At 37.8% G+C, this 13,042-nt stretch overlaps 1 protein-coding gene and 1 long non-coding RNA gene across 3 annotated transcripts; one reads left to right on the forward strand and one right to left on the reverse strand.

Moving 5' to 3' along the window:
• Positions 1-133: 133 nt before the first annotated feature.
• On the forward strand, positions 134-4,125 carry LOC137106630 (uncharacterized). Its single transcript, XR_010911984.1, has 5 exons — positions 134-498; positions 2,016-2,060; positions 2,539-2,606; positions 2,854-2,950; positions 3,811-4,125. It is a non-coding gene; the product is annotated as an uncharacterized lncRNA (long non-coding RNA).
• On the reverse strand, positions 3,449-12,544 carry mdm2 (MDM2 proto-oncogene). Of its 2 annotated transcripts, XM_067490197.1 has the most exons (14): positions 12,401-12,544; positions 10,353-10,391; positions 8,131-8,176; positions 7,879-7,946; positions 7,719-7,793; positions 7,130-7,263; positions 6,873-6,922; positions 6,722-6,780; positions 6,273-6,363; positions 6,005-6,189; positions 5,786-5,920; positions 5,625-5,696; positions 5,172-5,355; positions 3,449-5,065 (listed from the first exon to the last, which is right to left on the reverse strand). In XM_067490197.1, exons 4-14 carry the CDS (start codon positions 7,927-7,929, stop codon positions 4,584-4,586), a joined length of 1,518 nt encoding a protein of 505 aa, XP_067346298.1. In that variant the 5' UTR covers positions 7,930-7,946; positions 8,131-8,176; positions 10,353-10,391; positions 12,401-12,544; the 3' UTR covers positions 3,449-4,583. The 2 variants fall into 2 exon arrangements, with proteins under 2 accessions (XP_067346298.1, XP_067346297.1); XM_067490196.1 differs by lacking the exon at positions 8,131-8,176.
• Positions 12,545-13,042: the final 498 nt, after the last annotated feature.

The following is a 13,042-nucleotide window of genomic DNA, read 5'->3' on the forward strand; positions in this document are numbered from 1 at the left end:
GAATGTGTGTTCACATCACCTTTAAGCGTCAGCACAGCCCAGGCTGTGGGTTTTACTTTTTTCTTCTTCTTCTGCCCAGTAGAAAAGCAAAAGACGACTAGTAGAACTGAGTCGGGTCGAGCCAACACAGTGCAGCAGCTTAAGTTCCCAAAAGGTCCCTGGGAGAAGCTCCTTTAGTGGGTTTTTATATTCAGACCAGCTTCTGTTCCATTAAGGCTCGTTTTTGTAGCTTAAACGATTACATTAGTTTGAGCACTGAAAATACTGCAACACCATCATCATAATGTGGTTGTCTCCATGTCCAATAAACACACGGTCTCCTCTAAAAGCACTTTTAAGTTGTTGTCTCTAAAACCCGGATGAGGTGTAAGAACTGAAACATCCCACAGAAATGTTGGCATGTGAACGCACCTAACCACCTGCTCTTGATGAAGACAGGTGGTGATGGACGAAAATGAAGAGCTCCGACAAGATGGCGGTGGAAGTGTCGCAAGAAAAGTAAGTGAACAAATTTTTGTTAAGTGCAGTTTGTCTTTAGAAAACACACTGATAATTGATGAGCTGAATAATGACACGTTTATTTATGATAAACTGGCGATATGTTTAACGGTTTGCTTTGACTGCAGGTGTGTCAGGTTTGTGATTGGAAGGTGTGTGTGTGTGTGTCACTTCATAGACCTGTACACCGCAGTGTTGATGACACTTGTGGCTTAAATCTGAATCTGAATCCATGATGCATGAAAATGTACAGTGCAGTGTTTTGGAGATAAAAACGTCATATTAGGTTTTTGTTAACGCGTTTAAATCGTGTCCTTGTTCGGCAGGTGGGAGAAATACACAACCTATGAATACATTACTACAAATAGAAGTACCACTTTAAAATTTACTCAAGTTGAAGTACAAAATTGAGCTCTGAGTACAAGTACGTGACCAAGAGAACTATGTATTATAAACCGTGCTGACATTGATGCTGATGATGACGTGAACATCAAGTCCAGTTTTAATAACCAACCAAAGATGAAGATTAAGGCAAAGAAAAGTTCAATAATTAATGGAAAAAGAGCCAAAGTTACCTTGTAACTCCATGTGGAGCAAGAACAGCAGAGATTTCAGCTACTCATGTACTGGCAGGTGGTTAATTCCTGGTAAAACTACATAAATTGTATTTAAGAATATTTAATTGAAAAAGTAACTTAAGCGCTGAAGTAAATGTAATTAAATCAAAGGACAGTGTTTTCCTCTGACCTACAAACTTGAAATACAGCCAAATACAAGTACCATGAAGCTGCACTTAAGTACTGCATTGCAGTAAATGTACTTAGTTACTCACTGCCTTTGGTTAAATAGACACTACAACCTAATTAAACCTGTTAAATGTTTGTTCCACCTTTTATTGTATTTGTTAAAAGAATCCCAAAACATTTGAATCTGTCTCCTGTTGTCCGGATGAAAACCGAGTGAAATGACAAACCAAATAAAGGGTTCGTAAGACCCCTCCCACTCTGTCACGACATCTGAACTTAAAGTGCTGCACTGTACAAGCAGGACATTCTGACATATAGAAATTCCTAAATGACAGGCGTTAGGATGCTCAGTCACAGGGACGGAGGTCTCCACCTCATTTGTGTGTGCGTTAGTTTTTGCCTCGCGTGGATGTTTCACAGCAGAAAACCATGTGTGACTTGTGAACACACTGATGCACCTCAGGCAGCCTGAGGCGAGGACACACAGTACGAGTGGAGACTGTTTAGGATTCACACAAACGGATCATTCAAGGATTTCTGCTCACATGTCTCATTAAACCACTGACTGAGTTTTTGGCTTTGGATTCACACTCGCAGGAAGTGACTGGTTCCTCCATTAGTGAAATGGCTATTTTAAATGTATGCATTTGTTCTTAGGTTTGTCAAACTGCATGTGTGTTTTCTGCACTCAACAGATGATTCAGTCTGATGAGAATAATTAAAAGTAATAAAACCCATAATAACACTGATTCACTTGTTTTTGTTGTGCAGAACTTCCATCTGACATGGACCAACATGAGGATATTTCACATGTTGGTAAGTATTTGTACTTTTAATATTTTTTTTTGTTTATTTTCAGCAAGTTGTGTGAAACAGTGACCATTAACTGCATTTCCATTTGATACACCAAGATTAGCTTTATTTGTACAGTGGATCCAGAATTTGTTATAAATTTGCAAAGATTTGAAACAAACTTCTTTGACATGTATGGGGTAGTGTTTATAGAATTTTGAGGAAAATAATGAATTTGATCCATCTTGGAATAAAGCTGTAACATAACAATGTGAGTATTTACTGGATGCACTGTATGTTATATTATATTTCTGCTCTTTGTTCCTCTATCACCCTGGTTGTGTGATAACACTGCCTCTGTGTGGTCCTAATGAAGAATTACACTTTAACGGCACAAAGTTCATAATGTGTTGGAGTTTTATGTTCGTTCCTCTACGTATTTCTTGTCCTGAGGTATATATTTCTGAGGTCTCTAATCTCCCTTTGCTTTTACTTCCTTTAGGTCACATGCAGCCTCCTTAGGACTTAGAGCTTGTTCATGCTGAGGCTGACGAGTGCTAACTATGCAGGGTAAGTTACAGTTGTCATGATTGTGAATGAAACTTTTTATGACTTGCAAACAAAAAAATTTGCATGTTTATATTTTGGCTGTAGACTTGCACCAGGGTACTGGAGGAGATTAAAGGAACATTTATAGTGTTGATCTCTTAACTTATTGGATAAAGGAATTCTAGTTTACACAATAGTATAAATGTTTCATTGAAATTGTAGTTCTTCAGTGTGAACGGAGCTTCTCATATGCTTTATTTTCCCACAGCATGTCTTTATTAAAGAACGAAGACGCACTGCGGCAACTGTCCTCAACGTCTGTAGACAGGTTCTTACCGGACACCCAACAGTGGTTCGCTTCCCAGGTAAGTAGGTGAATGTTTTTTTTTTTACTAGTTTTAATTTTCAACTTCTGACTATTTAAATGTACTATTTTGCTTCTGATTAATATTTAAATTAATTTGCATAAAATAGTCTACTGAAACAAAAATGCAGGAAATGACAAGCTGAAAGTGTCAATTTTTTCTTGAAGACAATTAACCATCAAATTGTTTTAATTTTAATTAACACAAGATTAGGTTACTGAATTTTTTTTTATTGCTAAAATTATATTTACAACATCACCACTTACAGATTGTCTTAGGAATGAATAGGAAACCTGCTTTTAGATTTTTCCTTTACTGACGTCCTCTGCAAAGTGTTGAGCTCATTTCATTGGTAGCAAATTCGTGCTTTCATGTGACATTTGCAGCTGTCAGGTAAATGTAGTTAAGTAGTACAATATTTCCCTCTGAAAAGTTTATGAAAACCCTCCAAACTATATTAGAACTATAGTATTGTTGTTTAAGTAAACAGACTCCAAATAATAACTCACACTTTATTAAGTTCACAAGAAAATACACCCGGCAGAAATTAGAACTCTCCATAGATTTATTATTTAAAGACCTCATATTAATATGCTTAAACTTGAGCATCTTAAATACAATAAATAATAATGTAACCATTTATTTTATGAGCTGTAATGTCCTTCTTCCTGAACATTCTAGAAAGTTTTCTTGGAAAGATTGAAAAGGAGGCAGTGTTGTATTGGAGCAGGTCTTACTCCATTTTGTTTCTCAATCCTTATCTTATCAATGCTCATTAGTGAAGAAGAAACTATGTTTGTCATTTGAACAAGTGAATGTGGACTCTGCACTGATTACTAAAGTTCCCATGTCTTCTGCAGCTTTTATGATGCCAGACTACTGAGACTGAGGGCATTCACGGCCCTTTACAGACGGTAGGACAATTATGCTTCAAACACTGCAGGCCTTATAACTAAAAATGCATGGGAACACTTCTAGTTATAATTGAGTGCTAATTTAAGCTAGTGCATAGCAGAGCACATTCAGTATAAATTAATAAGAATTTAACCACTAAATATTTTCCAAGAAGCCTTAAATTAAAAAACATTAGGGAATTACAGATCCATGGAGCGTTAGCTTTGCTTCATGGATCCATAATGTGAGTCATTTGTTAGTCTCCTGAAAAGAACTGTGTTGTTCCATTAAAATAAGAAACAGACCTTGTTGACTGCTGTGCTAAAATAAATTTTACTGTGAAGGGAGTAGAGTAAAACTGCCCAAAAAACTAACCAATTTGTTTAAAGGCAAATATCTTTCCTATAATTTGTATTCAATTATAGAATTATAGACCCAGAAAATAAAGTTAGATGGCTTTAAAGAAAAACCTCAAACATTCGGGCTTCTACCCAATTCAGTGTCTTCAAATTAGGGCTGCTGTGTAACACAAATTCAGAATTTGGAAAAAAAAAAAATATATGTCCAAATTACTGATGATTCCTAGGCAAAATCAGTGAAGTCAAATTATTGAGATTGATTGACTGACTGTCATTGGTTTTGGTCTGAGATAAAAAGGTTTAGAAAGTGCAGACATGTGCATATGGGTGAAAAAGGCAGAAAAATAATTTTGTAATTATACTGTGGACAGGCTGGAGTTCTAGCTGAGGTAGGTAAGAACAACTGACTGAATAGGCAGCCTGCAGACAGGACACAGCTTATTCCGTTTCTTAAGCTTCCTGGCGCATACGTAGCAGGACATTAGGTGTCCGGTTCGACCATGGACAATGCAGCCATTCTTTGGCCTGGACTGACAGATGAGACAGGGGTCAAGGCACGTGTCTGGCAGTCGCCACTCTGCAGACACGCTACGCTCCAGCTCAGGGGCCACAGGGGGAGGTGGCTGAGTGGTGGGAGAAGATGGGAGAAGCTCCTGTGAATCTATGGAAGAAGAGGAGGAAGGCTGGGAGTCAGGAGTCCAGAGCTTCTCCTGGTAAGTGGATGAGGAAGGCTCAGAGGACGAGAAGAAATCCTGAGAGTTCGGTGCGGAGGAGGAGTCAGACAGACACTGTGATAGGAGGGAAGGGGTTTTTGCTCTTTTCCCATCAGGAACATCAACTCCAGTTTCTTCCTCATTCGAGCCTTCATGAGACACAACAACTTGTCTTGAGAAGTAGCAAAGATGGTTACATAAAATCAACACATGTAGATTTTCCAATGTCACCAGACAACCTAAGCTAAAACCTACCTGGAGCTTCTTTGACTGCCAACTGGCTAGTCGGCTTTGGGGGCAATGCTTTAGGGCTAGAAGAGGGGGTGGGGTTAGTTATGGATGCCTCAGGCAGCCAATCCTGACGTAGAGTCCAGCAGCGGAGACAATTTTTAGGCAGAGGGGGGTTCATCTCATCACACTTCACACACCGCCAGTAATCCTGAGAGAGAGAACATGCACTGTAAAGGTGTAGTCAAACCAGGACATTAACCTGTTTCCGTGTCCTTCTTTCTCCTTACAACATTTCAAAAAGCTATTTCCTGAATTATGTCAATTCTGCCTCCTTTCTCAATCCCGCTAGACACTTAAGAACCTCACACGTTTGCAGGTCAGCCTTCAATCAAGTTAAACTTTGGAGCACATATGGGAGGTTTGTCAATTTGGAAAAAATAGACTGAAATAAGACTGTATGTTTGTGTAAAGACTCACAGCTTCAGTGATCTCTGTGTCTTCTTCGAAGGAGTCCTCATCGTCTGCCCCAAAGATAGTGACTTCATATACCTGGATAAAGACAGGTCAAAGGTTAACAGGTGGTTTCATATGCATTTCAGCTAAGTACAAACAGCACTGAAAAATGTCATGGTATTCACCTGATCGTCATCTGCAGAAAGAGAGGCATCATCTTCATTGTAGTCATCCGAGTCGATTGACTCAACCTCAAATTCAACACTAAAGTTGTCACTGTCAGAGTCTGAAGCTGCAACTGTGACCTCTGACCTCGCCGACTACACACAGAGTCAATGTTATAAACATATACAACATTTCTAGCTTAATAAAACAAAGCTAATAGATATGTGTACAAAACCCACCATGCTGTGTGACTCTGATGATTGGCTACTGTGTCTGTCCCGTCCACCTCCCAATCCACCAATCACACACCAAGACAAGCTGTCATCAAAAGTCAGGGAGTAGCTGTCAGATCTCCTCCTCTTCTTAGTTTCTTCATCTTCCTCCTCTGACTCTTCGTCATCATCCTCTCCACCATGTGAAGGTCCTGAGAAAATGCGTGCAGTTTTATACACTATCAAAAGGTTCCTTATGAGCTGCAATGAAGTGGTAACACAAAGAGAAACTCACCTGGGTCGCTACTCCTGCGGCTTCTCCTCCGCCTCCGCCCCCTTCTCCTCCTCCTGTCTGATGATGAAGAGGGACTTTCAGAATCTGCCTCCTGAAAACACATAGGCTCTCATTTTGCAGTGTTTAATACATTTTCCCTTGGACAGGGAGATCAGACACACAATAAAAAAAGAACCTTTTAATATTTCTTGCCTTTTGCCCACAAACATAAGCCTGTAGAAGACACTCCTGTGTATTCTTGTTGTTTTCTATTTATAATTTTAGCATTAAAACTTTAGCTTCAGGCACTGTATATGTTAATAATACATCTCTTTGCATATCCTGCAGATGGCTGCTCACTTTTTATCAACATGTTACCTTAAATCTGAATTGAAGTTAACCCAAATATACATAATCTGATTAACTAAAATGTTTTAAGTACAGTGCACAGACAAAACTGTGTGTCTTACCTGTGTCCCTTTCTCTGTCTGATTGTTGCTGTTGGGTTCCCCCAAGCTTGGTGGTGACTCTGAAAAAACAGGTTTGTTTTGTCAAAATTTGAGCAGCAGGCAAGGAGAGAGAGAGAGAGAAGAAATACAAGAAAAGAAATATTAGTCCTACCTGGGCTCCTCACAGCCACCAGATTCTTGGTGATCATTCCAAACAAAACTCTGAAAGATGAGCACCCATATTTTAGTTACCTCATTAGTAAACATGAACCATAAAAGACAAGCAGGACTATTATTGAATGCACATTTTTAACAACAAAAATCTGATGCTTTTTATTACTGACAGAACTTTCCCTTTAACCTAAGAAAATGTTGATTCTCTAGCAAATCAGAAACAAATAGTGATGATTATGTTTTTTTCTTTCTCACCTTGGCTCTTTACAAGAGAAGCTGTCCACTCCCAGTACCTGTCCAAGTGCATCCTGGGCGCAGTGGACGATGTGCTGCTGCTTCTGGTCGTACAGCTGCTTCTGAATGATGTACTGACCCAGGTAGAACATCACCTGCAGGATGAACATCAAAGAAGAATCCATGTCTGTTTGTATCCATGTCTTGCACAAAATCATTTTCCCTCTACACTTACAAATTTTCTGTGAATTGAAACAAAGTAGCTAAATATGCAAATAACTCCTGTAATTGTCCTTGCTGTAAAGGTCTCTGAGGCCTAACTGTGATACTGGGCTAAATAAAATACACTTGTTAATATTTGAATGTTTGAATAATAGTTTTATTTCTAATACTTGTAAAAATGCCAAATTAAACCCACTGTGCAACTAGAACAGAAACCACTAAACAGAACTTAGGAACATATATTAACAATGTGGTCAGAATCTTTTTAATGGGTCAGAAAAGGATTATATAGTTTACAGCTGAAATACAGCAATACTTTTTTCCTGCTCAAACTGCAGCTCATTAGTTTATTGTTGGCGTTATGTGTTCAGACCCATGACAAACATACCTCCTTCATGGTGAGAACGTCTTTAGTTGCTCCTGCATGTTGCAGTAAGGAATGAAACTCAACTTTTGGTCTGACCTAAACACAAACAGGGAAATATTAGGTCACATAGCATCCAGTCAGTGAACTGGTGCCAGCCAATGATTGTGTCAGTAGCTCTCACCAGTGTGTTGTCGTCGGACGGGTTGGTGTTTAGCTCTTTGTCAGCTGACATGATGAGGTTGATTGTTTCTGCACAGACAAGGTATTAAACATTGTATGGCTTCTTCTAGAGATCAGTGTAGCATTTTAGCAGGCCTCCACTCTACTACATATCTCATCAGATCTTAACTCATTACTATGGTGTGCAAGCAAGTCAAACATCCAGTTTAGGTGAGATATCTGCTGTTCTTTTAGTGGGATCTACAAAATTCACCAACATTAAGCAAGCCAGGTTAAAGTTCACAGTCTGCAGGTCCAAACTGAAATGTCGGCAGATACAGATTCAGACAATCAGCATGTTTACATGTACTTAAGTAACCAGGTTACAGTTGGCTGTTATTGGGAAAGCTGGTTTCAAAAGTCATGTTGTGGGATTAGTGAAACCTGACTTCTCCAGGTAGGTTTCTCCCAGAGAATGTTCATTTCTCTGCCATGTATGCATATAAACTTTACAGAAACAGCTGTCTCTAGAGAAGTCTACACTCAAAAACATGCATACTTTACCTCTCAACCACTTCATTTTAGGTTCCTATTACTGTGTTAGTGCATCCAGAAAGTATTCACAGCACGTAACCTCTTTCACATTTTATGTAACAACCTTATTCCAAAGTGGATTAAGTGAAATTAATTTGTTTGAAACCTTTGCAAATTTATGGGAAAAAAAAGAAGTAAGAATCACATGTAAATAGTTATTCACAGCTTTTGCTTAATACTTTGTTGAAGCTTCTTTAGCACCAGTTACAGTCTTAAGTCTTTTTGAGCTTGGCACCTGTTTTGGGGCGGTTTCTCCCAGTCTTCTTTGCAGCACCTCACAAGCTCCATCAGATTGGATGAGGAGCATCAGTGCACAGCCATTTTCAGATCTGTCCAGAGACTGTCACTCGAGGACATTCACAGAGTTGTCCTGCAGCGAGTCCTGTGTTGTGTTGGCTGTGGGCTTAGGGTCGTTGTCTTGCTGAAAGATGAACCGTCGCCTCAGTCTGCAGTCCAGTCCAGCTGCAGAAATGTTTCTGTGCCTCAATACAAACTGTCTCGAAGGTTTGTATTGTTAACTGTCGGACCTTATATAGACGGGAGTTTGCTTTTCCAAATCCTGTTCAATCAACCGCATTTCCCACAGGTGAACTCCAATCAAGTTGTATTAACATCTCAATGATGATCAGCATAAAAAGGATCCACCAGAGTTCACTTTTTTGCATTGTGGCAAAGGCTGTGAACACTTATACATGTGATTTTTCTCCATATTTTAATGGGCTATTGTTTGTATAATTTTATAAAGAAAATAATGAATTTAATCCATCTTAATTTCTGTGAATACTTTCTGGATGAATTGTAAAATAAATAAATTGCTCTGTATAAATAGACAACTTTTCCCCCACTGACATAGAATCCCAAAATATACACACTCTAATTGTAATTAGTGTTCTACAAACATAAATCTCATCGTGATGATTTTTAGCTAGACGTCTTGACGGATAGCTCATGGTTCTGCCCTTACATGCTACAGACTTGTTCCAACAAGCACTGACTCTAGTAAACAGTAACCATGAAGAGTGAAAATCCATCACAAATTAATGTCTTAATCAGAAATTGAGTGTCAGAAAATGTGCCACTGTTATCTAATAATAAATGGGAAAATAAATAGGAAATCCTTTCTCTTAATTTCTCCAATATTGACAGCGAAGCCAATAACGTCAAAACTTACTCATTTTATGGTCTATTTCAATAATTTGGCAACAGGGCTCATTTATTACTGGGTTTCAGTATCCATCCAGTTGTCAAGGTAAGTTATATTTGGATTAGAGTTGCAAAGATTTAATTAATCAACAGAACAATAACCAAACTAGAGTTCAAAATCACATTTTTGAACAAAGAGAAAATGCACTATGAAAAAAGTATTTTCCAAGCAAAGCTAAAAAAAAACTGAACTGTCTTTGTTAAAAAAATGAAACAAAATGTTGCTTCCTCATATACTTGCTAGCCAAACTTAAAAGTCTGTTAGCCTAAAAACTTCAAAGCAATTATGTGATGCCATTTGTAAAGGAACACAAATCTTAAAAAGTATAAAAGATATTTAAAAAGCTGTATACAAGTAAGAATGTTCTTTATAATCTGAACCTTTTGAAGATTTAATAGCGTTTCTGGCTGAAAGTATGCCAAAGAGAAGAACAACATCAACAATAATAATTATTAGGATATCATTACTGTGAATGCTCCAGCATACAGGACATTTTGACTGATTTTGTGTTACATTTAATAGGCAAAATAAATAGCCAATGCATCTAGATATTTTAGTTGCAGCCTTAACTGATAGAATCTAATTATTACCCTGCCCTTACAAAGCAATAGTTATCAAGTAAGCAGTTAACACATCTGAATAGTTATTCATAATGTAAACAGTGGTCTCAGTTATTAATCAGATAGAAAAAAACTTACCAGTATATACAGAGGAAACTATATCAGCTGCAGTCCATCCTGTGCAAGTAAAAAGAGATAAAGTGCAGTCAGTGAAGTGAAGTGAAGTGGACTGGAGCTACAGCTTCTCTTATAAGACCTGTTCAGACATGTCAGGACTAGACCAGTTCAAACGTCCTATTCTAGTCTACATGGAGCCTATGTCACTCATGTCTGAGTCAGCAGCAGCGTTTTGTATGTTCAAGTCAAATCAGACTGTACCAGCTGATTTAATCATTCAGCTCTGAGTAGACATGTCAAGACTAGTTCAGAGTGACTAAATATGGAAAAATTAGATAACCAGGACTCATTTGGTTTTTGTTACCCTGGTTACCCTTAGTTAAATTAGAAATATAATACTGAACTGACCTGGGGCTTTGTGGTGAACATGGAAGTGGATAATATCTTATTATAACTGCTTTTGTTTTTAAAACACTGCCTGTAAATATATTTCAGAAGGTTGCAAATTGACAAAAATAACAGCAAGGCTGTTTATTTTAATGTCTTTACATCATTTTGAGAAGCAGTAAAACACCCCTTCAACCCTAAACACCAGCTGACACACAGTGACAGAATATGATCTGACAGTTAAAGGCTTATGTAGAAAGAGACAACTACCCTAATATAATCACGGATACAAATTAAGGTTCAAATAGACATATTCATTATTTATCCATGAAAGGGTAAGAGTGTTTTGGTTTTTCAGTTCTTAATATAACAAAATCAATATTTTTTAGGTTATTAAAAAAAAGAGGTAAGGTGACACAAGTGCCTACAAACATTTCCAATACTCAAATTTACCTGCTAATACTTACTAATACCTACACAAAGAAGTACAACTTCAAATTCCTAAACAGGTAAACCACAGCACACATCTCTGGGCGTTAATCAGAGTGACATGCAGATTGAAAAAAATAACAATTATATTTAAATACAATATGTGCAGGCCTTGTTAAAGTAATGGGCACATTGTACGAGAGAACTATCCGGAAACAAAACTTAACGTCTTGTAGTCAAAACATTAACCATTAGTTTATGGCTAAAACTAAAAACGCTAATTGCTGGATACCGATACTGACTACTATTATACTGGCTATGCTCCGGTTTCGCCCCCTTTTCTCCACTGGCGTGTCAACTCAGATCGGAACAAATTGTTCTCATTTAGAGCCAGACGAGCGCGTTATTACCATTACAACACGCCCACGTGCAGTGAAAATATGCCTGGACTTGTCCCGCTCAAACGTTACTCACCGTCTGCCTCTACTTCTGGAACATGTTACGTCTGTTACGTCACCACAACACCATTGCAAACTGTATGTCAACATACGCCAATTGAAATATTAACCCTAGATTAAACTCAGCCTGAGCTATTACGTGACCACAACGCAGTTGCAAACTGTATGTCAACATACGCCAACTGAAGTATTGAACCGAGATTCAACACGCTAACGGGCCCAAAACAAACAATGCATTTACTGAGCGACTTCGCCAGTTCTGTAACTTCCCGTTGAACGTATTCACAGCCACGAATTAGTTATTAATTAACGTAAACAAAAAGCAAACCCTTTATGCTACTTGTAACGTTAAGTTTATGCTATATTAACTTAAAGGCGGCACATATTTCTTTAACTTTACATTCACGACAACTTGTCTCTTGAAATCCAAGCTAACTCCCGCCGTCGTTTTGCTAAGTTAGCCAGCTTCGCGTTAGCCTGACACAACTTCGCACCACTCAGCGCTAATTCAAGTCAGGCAACGTTAGATGAGAGAAACCTTTACCAACATTAAAACTTTAACTGTGAGCAAATCTGGTCCCCGCGGTTCATTTTACTGATGTAGTAAAGCATGTTTCACAGCTTTGTTTTACCAGAAACTAGCCAGCGTATGACCATCGGCAGTTTGTCCCACCAGGAAAGCGCGAGGCTCTGCGGCCTGCAAGCACGCACCTAAACACTTGGTTATTCGTACCACTGTTAATGTTACAGCAATTAAATTTTACATGACTTTCATGCCAATATTATTTGACTCACCATTTGAGCTACGAAATAATCCATCAACTGCGTCTATCCACCAGTTTTCCAACACGCTGAACGCGACACCATGCTTCTAACAGAAGATTGTTTTTTAGATTCGCGCCCCTACTGGTCAGATATTGACAAAGTATCCACAAGTCAATTTAATTAAAAGCAAAAGTTGATTTTTGACATTTGTTGTTTTTTTCCAAATGTAGACTATACCTAAACATTTAACAAGTATTTTTTTTAAATATGCTATATCAGAAAACTAACCAAATGTATTTTTTTCTTGGAAAATTATTTTCTTTTAAGGTTATTCGTAAGAGATCCAAAACAAAAAAAGAAAAAACAAACTAACAAAAAACCCATTTTTAAACCATTTATAAACTTTAAAAATTTTGAATTGTCACAACTTTAATGATTATTAGTCCTTAAAATATAAATTAATATTTGGAATATTACTTTATTTTTAGGGTGACAAAAAAAATTATTCTAAACTAAAATGTTATTACAATTATTATATATATTATTACTAAATATTGATTATATAAGGTAGAGCATCTTGAAATCTTCCGCTTTTTGAAAGCCAAACATTCATCACATGGGTCTTTAGGACATGTTTGCGAATGTAGGACTCTGACCAGAAGCTAAAGCGAT

This window comes from Channa argus, chromosome 21, assembly GCF_033026475.1.
Source record: "Channa argus isolate prfri chromosome 21, Channa argus male v1.0, whole genome shotgun sequence".
In the NCBI taxonomy this organism is placed as follows: Eukaryota; Metazoa; Chordata; class Actinopteri; order Anabantiformes; family Channidae; genus Channa; species Channa argus.